At 48.3% G+C, this 13,790-nt stretch overlaps 1 protein-coding gene across 4 annotated transcripts in view; it reads left to right on the top strand.

The window, feature by feature from the left end:
* The window catches only part of ZFYVE1 (zinc finger FYVE-type containing 1), a 49,503-nt gene extending 35,986 nt beyond the window's left edge, over positions 1-13,517 (top strand). For 2 of the 4 annotated variants that reach the window (XM_029237645.1, XM_029237646.1), the window contains 8 exons: positions 1,765-1,871; positions 3,890-3,998; positions 5,479-5,576; positions 5,661-5,778; positions 8,035-8,205; positions 8,945-9,125; positions 9,655-9,768; positions 11,272-13,517. In XM_029237645.1, the coding sequence (XP_029093478.1) occupies positions 1,807-1,871; positions 3,890-3,998; positions 5,479-5,576; positions 5,661-5,778; positions 8,035-8,205; positions 8,945-9,125; positions 9,655-9,768; positions 11,272-11,504 (1,089 nt within the window). In that variant the 5' untranslated portion in view covers positions 1,765-1,806 and the 3' untranslated portion in view covers positions 11,505-13,517. The remainder of the gene's footprint in view (positions 1-1,764; positions 1,872-3,889; positions 3,999-5,478; positions 5,577-5,660; positions 5,779-8,034; positions 8,206-8,944; positions 9,126-9,654; positions 9,769-11,271) is intronic. The other 2 variants (XM_029237642.1, XM_029237643.1) reach the window with 1 other exon arrangement.
* Positions 13,518-13,790: the final 273 nt, after the last annotated feature.

Raw genomic sequence — 13,790 nt, 5'->3', positions numbered from 1 at the left:
TTGTTGTTTTCCCTAAGTTACTCTTTACAGAATTACCCCAAGAGAACAGGACATATATGTATTATTAGACTGTTTTTTTTTGGTCTGAGTCAAGGATTGCCACTTGGTTGGCCATCGCTGGCAGATGGTGTCTTACAAGCCTGTGCATTATCCTTGCAGGAGCTGAATTTTAATGCACGTGGGTGAGGCCCTCACCCTTAGTTTGACACATTCTTTGCCGCTACTCTTGTCTGAACACCTGACCTGACTCAACATTGAGAGCCTGTGCTTTTGTAAACACTTCGTTTACAACTCAGGGTATTAGGTTTCATTGAAAAAAGGGAAAGGAACTTTAATAAATAAGTTCTCCTTAAGCGAAATTCCATTTAGAGCTTGAGAACCTTAGTTTAAAACCTAATCTGCCCCTTTTCCAAGTCTCATCTTAAAATTTCTTTTGCCTTTTAACTAAAGGAAGTAACATTTTGTTTTAAGCTACTGTTCCTTCTCTTCCCCTGAATAGCGCCTGGCTGCCTCAGAATGAGGGATTGAGAGAAGCTTGGAATTGCGAGCATTTAATAATTTTTAAAGCCTGGAAAGCCCATTTCTGTTTAATTTATATAACTTTTTCCACTGCATACGAGTAAGGGCCTGGAAGGAAAAAACCAGCCTGAAGAATGCTTTCAATATAAAGTAGTGAGTGAAAAGAGAGGTTTAGAAATGGAAGCTGCCTTTAAACATAAAATTTTCAGTTTGTTTCTGCAAATACTTTTATCTTTCTTCTTAGCATTTATTTTGGCCACTTGCTGTCTTTTGTTTTTGGTACGCGGGCCTCTCACTGCTGTGGCCTCTCCTGTTGCGGAGCACAGGCTCCGGACGCGCAGGCTCAGCGGCCATGGTTCACGGGCCCAGCCGCTCCGCGGCATGTGGGATCTTCCCGGACCAGGGCACGAACCCGTGTCCCCTGCATCGGCAGGCGGACTCTCAACCACTGCGTCACCAGGGAAGCTCTGGCCACTTGCTGTCTTTTAGGTTACTGTAGTTGATAAAAGACTGCCAGAACCTATAATAATTCCTCCTTGCTTTTTGGCTGATAACCCTTATTCTACATATAGTTCTGTGGTTTCATAAACTCCAGTGAGCACCTTTGGTTAGAACTGGTGGAGATGCCCAGGAAACTCCCAGCTCACTTCTCAGCTCTGCCTGCCTCTGACTGAAAGACAAGCCACCTTCTTTAGTGTTGGTTTCTTGGTCCCAGCTTCACAAAGATGAAGTGGACATTAGTCAGTATCTGGTGGTTTTGAATGAAAGACGGAGAGTGTGTGAGGTGTTTATAACTTGCATGGTAATTAGGAGAGAACGGTAACTTCGTTTGCTTACTTCTGACCTCGTGGGAAATGGGCTGGTTCTTTCTGAGGTTTCCTGTGGTGAGGATTGGTGCAAGTCGGGCCAAGAAGGTCTAGGGTAAAGAGCAGAAGTCATTGGCTTCCCTCTTCTAGCTGTGGAGCCCATAAGAAATAAGCCAGCAGTGAGGGCATATTAGAAAGGCAAGCAGTGGGACTTCCCTGGTGGTCCAGTGGTTAAGACTCTGCACTTTCACTGCAGAGGGTGTGGGTTTGATCCAAGTTCCACATGCTGGGCGGTGTGGGGAAAAAAAGAAAGAAGAAAAGGAAAACAATAACCAATAAAGTTCATTTCAAAAAAAAAAAAAAAAAGGCAAGCAGTACAAGGGCCAGAGCTCTGGGCTGTCCCCCGTGTCCCTTCATGTATCACCTTCCCTCCGCACAGGCCCTGAGCGACCGCTTCAGCGGTGAGATCCCCGATGACCAGATGGCACACAGCTCCTTTTTTCCAGATGAGTACTTCACCTGCTCTGTCCTGTGCCTCAGCTGCGGGTAAGTCCCCATCTTGGGCAAAGAGACTCAGAATGGTGCTTCGCAGACCTCACTGTGCATGCAGATCATGTGGGGTCTGGTTAAATTAGATTGTGATTTAAGGACGGGGTGGGGGCTGAGATGGGGTACTTCTAGCAAGTTCCCAGGTGATCCTGATGGTCTGGGGACCATACTTTGAGGTTGCAGGGGATCCCAGGACACATGGTTATGAGGAATCCCCTGAAGATTCCAACCTGGTTTAGATGTACAATTGACTGGTTTGCGTAATTTTTACCACAGAAAACTTCAGGTTGCCTGTTTTTCTATGTTTCTCTGGCCAGAGCTTTCAATGGTAGTAATTCCATCCCTTCACCTAATATTTGGTAGCGCGGTGTGTGCAAAGCACCAGGGTAGGCATTATTCCCAGTTGGCTGCTTTCACCGTGAGGGCAGATACTTAGAGCACATTAGGATTATCCAGGGAGCGCTCAGAATCATTGAGGCCTGGGCCTCACCTCCGGGGATTCTCATTTAACAGATCTGGGGTGGGGCCTCAGCACTGGTGTATTTAAAAGGCTCCTCAGATGATTCTGATACGTAGCTCACTTGAGAACACTGAGTTAGGGCAGTATTCTCAAACCTTAATCCGTGTGTGCATCACCTCAGGATTTTGTTAAATGCAGATTCTGAATCAGCTGGTCTGGGTGAGATTCTGCATTTCCAACAAGCTCCCAGGTGATGCCTGTGCTGCTGGTCCATGGGTCACACTTTGTTACAGGGGGAACAGAGCAGTGATTCTCAGATTTTAGCATGCATCAGAAAAACCTGAAGGACATGTTAAAACAGATCGTTGGGCCTTGCCCCCAGTTTCTGATTCAGTAGTTCTGATGTAGGGCCTGAGAACTTGCACTTCTGATACGTTCCCAGGTGATGCTGATGTTGCTGGATGGGGACCACACTTTGAGGCTCACTGGATTAATTTGAGCCGTTAATGGCTCTTCAATCGCAGTCTGGTGACTTGTCTGATGGAGCCCAGGGGATTTAAATGCAGTGTGTCAGGGTCAGATTGCAGACTCTGTCTTGCAGACACTCCCCCAGCTCTCCACTCCCTTCACCACTGCAGAGTCTTTGCTCTCATCAGGACTTCTGCTCCTGTCCTTCACATTCGTCCATACAGAGGAGACCTGAACCTTTTTTGTTATGAATGGCCTTTTTGCATTGATCCCTGTAGGCCACCTGCTGGGTCACCACCTTGGCTCTGGGTTTGTAAAAAGGACTTGGCTTTTCGATTATACAGTCTGGGCTACGATTATACAGTCTGGGCTACAGAGAACTGGGCATTGTCTTGGAGAGGAAGGAGGGATGGTAATTGCCAGTGTGACTTGCCTTCCTTTAGCGGGCCCCATGAGCCCAGCAGGAGGCTTAGGATCTGTTAGATCATCACTTTTCCATGTTAACTGTGCCTCACTAGGGTTTCCAGAACTTCTCCTTCTGTCACAGTGAAATTCTAAAGTCCCAGTCCCTGGTTTTGCGTTGTCAGGATAGCAGAGCTCACTGTTCATTTGGAAGGTTTTCTTGTTCAGCTTAAGCCTCCTTTTTATGCACTGCCAAATTTTGAGGGTGGGTTTTTGTTTTACATCTTGGCAGCCTGTTCTGGTTAAACTTCCCATTTCATGCTGTTTGGATTTTTGAGTTCCCTGAGGGCCATTCAGGTTTTATATCTGGTCAAGGTGGTGTCTTCTGGCTCCTCCGTTCCTACTGAGGGACCAGGTGGTTTTCCAAGAAGAGATTACTCCTTTGGCCCTTTCTCCTCACACAAGAGTAATAGTTGCTTTACCTGTGTAGTGATGTTGATTGCAAGTATGAGAGAGGCACGTGGGTTTCTGAAAGAAACTGCCTTCTCTGCTCGGTATTCAGGGCCTGGTTAATTCTGGAGCTCTGGTTTTGGCCCTGGGTCTGGCTCAGGGTCAGAGATTCTTCAGCGTAAGCGGCGCTGGCTCCTTTTGGCGGCTTCACTGTCAGCTTTTGGGCTTCACTCAGGGCTGGATGTAAGAACAGCATGAATCATGGGAAAGAAGGAGTACCTCATGAAGCCAACAGCCGCTGCAGATACTCTCACCAGTATGACAACCGGGTTTTTACCTGCAAGGTGAGTCCACCCAGCTTCTTCCCTAGCAGCTGGCTTGCCGGCCACACTCTCCTTTTGGGAAGACTGGCTTGGGACCATTCTTTGCTGCATCCCAAAGTATCTGATACTCAAATTGAATATCTCTGGAACTTCTCTCCAGCTCTAACCATAAGAACTCACATGTCTGTTGCTGGGGACTCCTTGGTTTATTTTTTTAAGCTTCAATCCCCCTTATTTTGTTGAGCTTATATATGCAAGGGCCATCTACATTGACTGTCATTCTTTTCTTTTTTTTTTTTTTTTTTTGCCGCACCGCGCAGCTTGTGGGATTTTAGTTCCCTGACCAGGGATGGAACCTGGGCCCTTGGCAGTGAGAGTGTGGAGTCCTAACCACTGGACTGCCAGGGAATTCCCATACATTGACTATTCATTCTTAAGAGCAGAAATGCTCTTCAGAAACCCAGTTTTGATGGATTTCTCCTGTCTGTGACAGGGATATAATTTATAGTTCAGTTTTGGGGCCCGGGATGGGTATACATTCAATTCATAATCATTTAGGGCACTGACTTCCTTTATTTATTTATTTTATTTTATCTTATTTTATTTTGCGGTACGCGGGCCTCTCACTGTCGTGGCCTCTCCCGTTGTGGAGCACAGGCTCCGGATGCGCAGCCCCAGCGGCCATGGCTCACGGGCCCAGCCGCGGGGCATGTGGGATCTTCCCAGACCGGGGCACGAACCCATGTCCCCTGCATCGGCAGGCGGACTCTCAACCACTGCGCCACCAGGGAAGCCCGAGATTTTTTTTTAAACATCTTTATTGGAGTATAATTGCTTTACAATGGTGTGTTAGCTTCTGCTTTATAACAAAGTGAATCAGCTATACATATACATATGTCCCCATATCTCCTCCCTCTTGTGTCTCCCTCCCCCCCTCCCTATCCCACCCCTCTAGGTGGTCACAAAGCACCAAGCTGATCTCCCTGTGCTATGTGGCTGCTTCCCACTAGCTATCTATTTGACATTTGGTAGTGTATATATGTCCATGCCACTCTCTCACTTCGTCCCAGCTTACCCTTACCACTCCTCGTGTCCTCAAGTCCATTTTCTATGTCTGTGTCTTTATTCCTGTCCCGCCCCCAGGTTCTTCAGAACCATTTCTCTTTTTTTTTTTTTTTTTTTTACATTCCATGTATATGTGTTAGCGTATGGTATTTGTTTTTCTCTTTCTGACTTACTTCACTCTGTATGATAGACTCTAGGTGCATCCACCTCACTACAGATAACTCAATTTTGTTTCTTTTTATGGCTGAGTAATATTCCATTGTATATATTAGGGCACTGACCTCTTTAGAGAAAGACTTTCTTCTGCTGTGCTAAACTCAGGGTCTGTAAACCCTCCGCTGGTCTGGTTTGTGGGCAGTGGGGCTGGACAGGGATGTGGAGAGGCCAGGGGTTCTGGTGGACAGAGTAGAAGCTGGCAGAGTGCTCCATGTTTCAGGCCTGCTACGAGAGAGGCAACGAAGTCAGCGTGGTGCCGAAGACGGCTGCTTCCACCGACTCCCCCTGGATGGGTCTCGCAAAATATGCCTGGTCTGGGTGAGTTTCAGCTACCGGTTGTTTGGTGTGTTTGTCTCTCCAGGCACCTGGTGGGGTTACAGTATCTATTTGCCTTCCTTGTAGGTACGTAATTGAATGTCCCAACTGCGGCGTGGTCTATCGTAGCCGGCAGTACTGGTTTGGAAACCAAGATCCTGTGGATACAGTGGTGCGGACAGAAATTGTGCATGTGTGGCCTGGAGTAAGAGCTGTTTTATTTTCCTGTTTTCTCTTGTATTGTCCAGTCCTGTGTGTGGGAAAGCAGAACTTGTTTACACTTAAGGTTAACCATGAATTTCAATATCCTGGTGGTTTAGGAAGGTGTGATCTGGAGAGCCTTTCTTGTTCTAGACCCTTAAATTTTTTCCATTTCTTCTTGCATAAATATTAGAAGCACAACTTTATTTATTTATTTATTTAAAAAAATTTATTTGACTACACCAAGTCTTAGTTTCGTCATGTGGGCTCTTAGTTGCAGCATGTGGGATCTAGTTCTCCGACCAGGGATCGAACCCAGGCCCCCTGTGTTGGGAGCATGGAGTCCTAACCACTGGACCACCAGGGAAGTCCCTAGAAGCACAACTTTAAATAAACTAAAAATTGCTGTATAGTTACATTGCCTTAGCAAATAAAACTTTATTTTTTCATATTCTCCTCACTCATTTTCCATATGTGTATGTTTGTATAGATGCAGTTACAATTTGTGTGCCACTTAACTACTTTTTTCTCATACACAATTTTGCTTTGTTTCTACATTGTTTTCACTTTTTACAGTTCTCATTTGTAATTACTGTGTAATATTCTGTCTAGTATTACAGTTCGATTTCATTCATGCTGTTTATGATTTTTTTTTTTATTATCGAAGAAAATGCTATAGTGACCATCTTCATGTAAGAGAGACTTTGTTTTGGAGTATATTCTTCTTGAAGTATATTCTGAGAAGCAGAATTACTATGGATGGAACCTTTACTGTTTTTAATTTGACTTTTGAATTCAAGATGTTGGAAAGACAAATCTGTTCATGAGGCAGTGATATGGTGCTTTCATTCTGCATTAAACCACCATTCACACTTGGAATTACCCATCAGTCACAACACATCCAAAACCTTTTTCCTTCATGGAAGAAAGATAAGCGATTTTCTCTAAGGGACTTATTTTACTTGGTGGTGTTCCCCTTGCTGGGTGATTCTGGTCAGCCTAATAGGCCTATCTGCAGATCCACCTCTGAGCTTTCCTGGATCCTGCAGATACCAGAGAACTGAAGATTTCCTTATTGTTTTGTCATCTTCTTTCCAGTTTCCAGCTGCACTGGAATTGGTTACTGCAGTGTGGTCTCATTTCTGCAGGCCGCCCCCTTGACATGATGGTCCAGGCCATTCTGTCCCAAGGATTTAACGTGGTCTTGAACTAGTATAACTTTCTCACTAGACTTCTTTGATCAGTACCTTTTGTTTTTGATCTGTGTTCTTTCTTGTAAAAGCTATCATCCTTGTGGTAGTTTATATTCCAAGAAAACAGTAATACCAGTTTATTTTTAGGCTGTATTCCTCATAGTCCTTGGGATTAGGGAATATAGGCTCCTCCCCTTCTCTTTGTTCACTCATTCATCACCATACGTTGTTGAGTACTATGTGCCCAGAATTGAACTAGATACTTAAAAAAAGAAAAAGGATTATTGTTCTCAGTTCAGTCTAATAGGGAGTTGGATGTATAAAGAGACATTGCACTTACATGTGGAAATAGGATTTCTAGAGATGTGCAGATATTAGAGGAACTGAGATGAAGGGTTCCTAACCCAGTCTGGGGTGGGAGGCCTCCTGGAAGAGATGTCCTCTTTTTTTTTTAATAATTTATGTTAACCTTTTATTTATTCACTTATTTTGGCTGCGTTGGGTCTTCATTGCTGTGCTCGGGCTTTCTCTAGTTGCAGCGAGTGGGGGCTACTCTTCGTTGTGGTGCGCAGCTTCTCATTGTGGTGACTTCTCTTGTTGTGAAGCACGGGCTCGTGGTCTTCAGTAGTTGTAGCACGTGGGCTCAGTAGTTGTGGTGCACAGGCTTAGTTGCTCCGCGGCATGTGGTATCTTCCCAGACCAGGGCTCGAACCCGTGTCCCCTGCATTGGCAGGCGGATTCTTAACCACTGCGCCACCAGGGAAGCCCGAGGTGTCCTCTTTACATAAGTATTTCCTGGGTTGTGTATCTCACTTACAGCAAAGTTCTGAACAGTTGTACACCAAGTGTTATGGTCACCTTGATGAGAATAATATCAGCAATGACTCATGGGTGTGATATTGTCTAGAAGCCAGAGGGATTCCTGGCCCATCCCCGTTCTTCTCTGCCAGGGAGTTTGTGGTTCTGAGTTGGCTGTGATGAGTGTATAACTTGTTTGAGACCCCTCTCTCTCCTTCTTTTTACTCCCTTTGCTCAGAGCATGATGGGAACCTGCATTTTCATTTCAGACTGATGGATTTCTGAAGGACAACAACAATGCTGCCCAGCGCCTCTTGGATGGGATGAACTTCATGGCTCAGTCGGTGTCTGAGCTTAGCCTTGGGCCCACCAAGGCTGTGACGTCCTGGCTGACAGACCAGATCGCCCCTGCCTACTGGAGGCCCAACTCCCAGATCCTGGTATGGTGTGGCAGGATGCCCTGCATCCCTGGCACGGCCCATTCTGCTTGTGCCGCTTTGCCCTGTCCTAAGCTTGCTCTGTGAGGGAGGCTCTGAATTTCTCTCTCGGATTAGCTCTCAGAGTGTTGGAAAGGGTGGGGTATGTTGAGGCAGCCAGTGTCCTCTTTGCCCACTGATTTCCCTTTGTTATTTTGCAAGTATTTTCCTTGCGGTGGATTTTAGTTTCTTTCCCTGCAAGAGCCAGTTATTATTAGTCAGATGTCTGAGGTCATACATATAGAATCTGGAGGAAAAGGGGCCATTAGAGGTCATTTAGGGTCATCCTCAGCTTGAGACATAAGCCTCATGGCACCTACAGAAAGGGAGCACCCAGCTTTGGCCCAAGCACTTGCGACAGGAAACCCGTTCCTCATCAGCTTCCCAGAGGCTCTTTTGAGAAGCCGTGAAAGCAGTGAATCCTCATTGCTCTCTTAGCTGGAACTGGTGTAGTCCCTTCTGGAACCCTGTGACTCAGCCAGATGGATTTGGTACCTTTCCAGGCACTTCTTGGAAGAAAATGTTAATCACAGCTGTGCTGCAGTAGTGGGTATTTTCATGTGGCTGGAGATCTTAGGTCCCATCCTTTGGGATCATCGGGGTCCTGCCATTCCCAGATGGTCCTGGGCATCTCCCCCGGGTTGACTTTCTCAGCTGAGCAGACATGAATGTTACCTGCCTCTCTGTTTTGGGCTTGGAACAGAGCTGCAACAAGTGCGCTACATCCTTTAAAGATAACGACACCAAGCATCACTGCCGGGCCTGTGGGGAGGGCTTCTGTGACAGCTGTTCATCCAAGACCCGGCCAGTGCCGGAGCGGGGCTGGGGCCCTGCGCCCGTGCGGGTGTGTGACAACTGCTATGAAGCCAGGAATTCCCAGTTAGGTAACGTGGGGCCCGGGAACTGCATGGGTGGAGGGGGAACCTCTCTCCTTGGCACTGGGTGTTGGGAACGGGACTCCCACCTGCCTGACCCTGTTCCTCACCACGTCACTCTTCTGAGAGTAGTTGCTCCCCGGTCTTGCCCAGTCATCCTCTGAGCTCTTTGTTAACAGGGTCCTGGGGTGCTATTCCTTGCGGGGCGGGGGGGGGGGGGCGTGTTAAACCTGTCCTGTGTTTACCACAGGCTTTAGACTGAGTCTTATCTCTGGAGGAGGTTCTAGGTCATGCTCCTTGAACCCTTCTGGCTCACTGTAAGGGAAAGTTATAAAATAGCCCCAGAGGATTGAGGTAAAGGACTAACAACTCTCACCGGCTGCAGTGTTGGTGCCCATAGCCCAGACCCTTGCCATCCTTGCAGGACAGCACAGTGGTACCCTGGGAGAAGCATCCAGAATGCTCTGCCGTTGCCCCTGAGTCTTGCATTTGGGAAATGACTGAGAGATCACAGCTTTTCCTTCATCATTGTCTGCAGATGTTACTGAGGCACAGGCGGACGATGAAGGCGGGACGCTGATTGCTCGGAAGGTGGGCGAGGCCGTGCAGAACACTTTGGGAGCTGTGGTGACAGCCATTGACATACCACTAGGTGGGCCTGGCAGTGCCTCTCTTGGGTGCAGTGTATGTGGGATGAAGGCTTTCATAGTGCCTTGGGCTGTTGTTTTGTCCAAGTCTTACTGACCTAGATTGAGTTGGGCAGCAAGGAAGTGACTGAAAATTTACATTTGCTTCTGCTGAATACCTTGGTGGTTTCATGTTATTCCTGGAGGCCATCCTCTTATATCATTTATTGCTGCATAACAAACTACCTGAAAACGTAAAGGCTTAAAACAACCCGCATTTTATCATGTCTCACAGGAAGGGCAATTATTTTGCTCCAAGTGGCATTGACTGGAATTACTGCTGGATTTTCCAGTCTGGTAGCTGGACTGGTCTCGAGGGGCCAAGCCAACCTCACTTACATGCTGGGTAGCCTGGCAGGGATGCCTCGAAGGCTGGGCTCAGGAGAACTCCCCCCGCCATTCCCCATATTCTCCAGGCCTCTCCACGTGGTTTCTCCAGTGGTAGTGGGCTTCTTACATGGTGGCTCAGGACTCTGAGACAGGCCTGGGCCTAGAAACTGGCTCTTCTGCTACAGTCCGCTGTAGTCACAGAGCCTGCCTAGATTCGAGGGAGGGGTCAGGTTATCAAAGAATTTGTGGCCGTCTTTAATCCGCCACACCAGCCAAACTGTTATTCCTTTAAGATTTAAGACAGCCACTCACCTCTGAATGTGAGGGGTGCTTATAACCAGGATGGGAAGAGGGAGAGGAAGGGAAGCCCCGCCAGCGTGTGGAGGGCTTAGGCAGGGCTGGCTGGGCCTAGGGTATTTAAGCCCACTGTAGGGGAGAGACCAAGGGTTCCTGGGTGGGTGTGATGGAGATGCTTGGATCAGATTTAATCACTGCGGCTCTCTCTCACAATGAGCTGATCATGAGTTTTTGACTTAAGGGTGTGGGATAGATGGGTCTGTCGAGGCTTGATGCTTAGGTTGCATCTGCTCTCAGGGGTAACCGGGAGAGGCAGGGGCTGCCCTTGGCACAAAGTCTGCCAACTGTGCTCACAGGTGCTCACCTGCTGAGCACTCACTGGCCATTGGGTCCCAGTGCATCAGACACATTATTTCTTGTAATCCTGTAACCACTTTTGAAGGTGTGTTGTTAAAGATGAGTAAACTAAGGCCCTGAGAATTTAAGGAACTTCTTAATCCCGCAGCTACCAACTGACTTAGGCTCAGTGGAACTGGGGTGAAGGTATGTCCTGACTCCAAAGCCCAAACTTCTTTATTGTTACTCCACTGGTTCTTAATTCAGCCCCACTTTAGGCTCACTTGGAGAGCTTAGTAGATACACAAATGTCAGTGCCTAGGTCCCAGCCCCAGAGATCCTGACCTGGGTGGTAGGCGGTGAAGGAGACCTGGGTGGAAGGGGGGTGATCTGTGTGCAGTCAGACTGAGAGCCAGTGAAGTGTCTGCGGATGGCTTCTTGCCTCGTGGAACTCGGGGTGATGGGTCCCACGTGTGCCGCCTGCCATGGTTCCTTCCGTGCTGCAGGTCTGGTGAAGGATGCGGCCAGGCCGGCGTACTGGGTACCAGACCATGAGATCCTGCACTGCCATAACTGCCGGAAGGAGTTCAGCATCAAGCTTTCCAAGCACCACTGCCGGGCCTGCGGACAGGGCTTCTGTGACGAGTGTTCCCATGACCGACGGGCTGTCCCCTCTCGAGGCTGGGACCATCCTGTCCGAGTCTGCTTTAACTGCAATAAAAAGCCTGGTGACCTTTAACCCCAGCTCCCTCTCCGAGTCCTTCACAATTCCTTAGGTTCTCAGGGTTAGAAATGAAATCTCACTGAGGTAGGCCCTCCTCCTGGTCACCTGTTGGGGTATGTGTCCTCTCTGCTCATCCTGAGGCCACTTTCCCACGGTGGGGGGTAGGACAGATGGCGAGCCAGGGTGAGCCTGGTGGTGGGCCTGAAGGCACGAACCCCTCAGGGCAGGGGACCGAGCAGCTTATAGCGAAGGGGAACGAACCTGAATCCATCGCATTTTATTTCAGTTAAAAATTATACATATAACACACACACACACACAACCTGTATATACATACGAAAGGAACATGGAGTGTATTCAGGCTGCTGCTGGCTGTGAAGACCTGCACAGTCTGTCCCCAGCACAGAATCAGGTGGCAGTGGCAGCAGGTCTTCCCCACAAAACCGAGCCATGTCCAAGGCCACTGCGTTGCTAGTCACCTTTTGCTGCTTCTTTCCGAGCCTTCGAAGCCTTCATGCCCCTCAGCTGCTGGGGCAAGTGAGCTTCCCAGGTACTTCTCTCTTGGGATAGCCTGTGGAGGATCTCCCTGGGCCCTCCAGAGTCAGATCCCAATTCCTTGCCTAGGCCTGTTGTGGTCAGAGACCACCCAGCTTAGCATGCAGGTCATGGATGGGTGGCAGGTGGGGGGTACGGTCCTCAGACCTCAGAAGTCCAAGTGCAGGTGACGCGATGGCCCTCATACAGGGGGAACACGGAAGGAGATGGGCCTTCCCCAGCAGTGTTTCCTGCTTGTTGATGCTTCCGTCTATGCGAGCACTTGGCTTTCCCTGCCCAGAAATAGAGCACCTGCTTCCCTCCCCTACCAACCCCCTTGAGCCCACCATCTACTGAGTGTTGCACTAGGGTTTCTGCTTGTTTTGAAGCATCTTAATTCTTTATTCCCAGACACACGACCCCTCTAGCTATTGGAGGGGTGATCATGAGAAATCTTCCAGGGAAACAGAGCACAGAATGGACTGTTAGTGGGGTTTTTTTTTAAGTATATATAAATATTTCAACAGACCACTAAGAAAAAATTCTCTCTCCGGTCCTGGCAAGAGAAATCAGATGAACTTTGTTTCTCAAGAGCTGGGACATCCATTTCTATCATGACTGGAAAGAGACTGTTGTGCTGAAATGCTGTCATCATGGTGGATTTTATCGTCAGTGGCCAAAAATGAAGAATTAAAAGTGACACAGTTCTTGACTGAACTGGTGGGTGGGCCGAGCTTCAGGGAGGTGCGTGGCGGTCATTCTCGGCGTGAGTGTTACTGTAACGTGAGCCCTGGAATGTGTCGGTCCCTCTCAGACCTGCTTCCTTACTGCCTCCTATGGCCTATGACCGAGGCCCTGCTCTAGTACTGTGTATTATTAAATTCGCCGTTATAAAGGAATCTTCCTGCGGAATATGGACTGTGCTGCTTTCCTTTAACTTCATCAGTGTATCTTGCTACCTCTTTCTAGTTAAGAAAGTAGCTGGTGGCTTTTAGAGCAGAAGCCAAGTGAGAGGTATATTTTACCTGTAAATACCTCAGTTTATTCCCGGCGAATCCTCTATCATCACAGAAGAGAGTAGGTGTTACTAGTGACCTATGGAAACCCTGGGAAAAGACTGTTTTCTCCCTTTGTACCTGTTGCTCTTTGTTCCTCTGCCCTGCCTTGCTTTGTCTGTTCAGCTCCTGTTGAACAACCGCTATCCACTGTCTCCTGTTCTGTCATTTAGGGGCGCCCCTGAGCGTGGGAGGATGCTGGACCACATAGGGAGGATGCATAAGTCTTCCGAACTCTCTTCCTTACGCTAGTCAGACCAGTAGAGGAAAAGAAGGTAACCCGGTGTCAAAATAACCAAAGGTTCTCTTTTCTTGCCCTACATGCCCAGGGTTCATCTTTTTCTTTTTTCGAAATACTAATTTTTTTTGCAGTACGCGGGCTTCTCACTGTTGTGGCCTCTCCCGTTGCGGAGCACAGGCTCCGGACGTGCAGGCTCAGCGGCCATGGCTCACGGGCCCAGCCGCTCCGCAGCATGTGGGATCTTCCCGGACCAGGGCACGAACCCGTGTCCCCTGCGGACACAACCACTGCGCCACCAGGGAAGCCCCAAAATTAATTAATTTATTTTTGGCTGCATTGGCTCTTTGTTGCTGCGCCCGGGCTTTCTCTACTTGCGGCGAGCGGGGGCTACTCTTTGTTGCGGTGCACTGGCTCTAGGCATGTGGGCTTCAGTAGTTGTGGCACACGGGCTCAGTGGCTGTGGCTCATGGG

This window comes from Monodon monoceros, unplaced genomic scaffold, assembly GCF_005190385.1.
Source record: "Monodon monoceros isolate NGI ecotype Baffin Bay Population unplaced genomic scaffold, NGI_Narwhal_1 Super_Scaffold_21, whole genome shotgun sequence".
Taxonomy (NCBI): domain Eukaryota; kingdom Metazoa; phylum Chordata; class Mammalia; order Artiodactyla; family Monodontidae; genus Monodon; species Monodon monoceros.
Note: the sequence above shows the minus strand (reverse complement) of the source record. Positions and strands in the feature narration are given on the sequence as shown.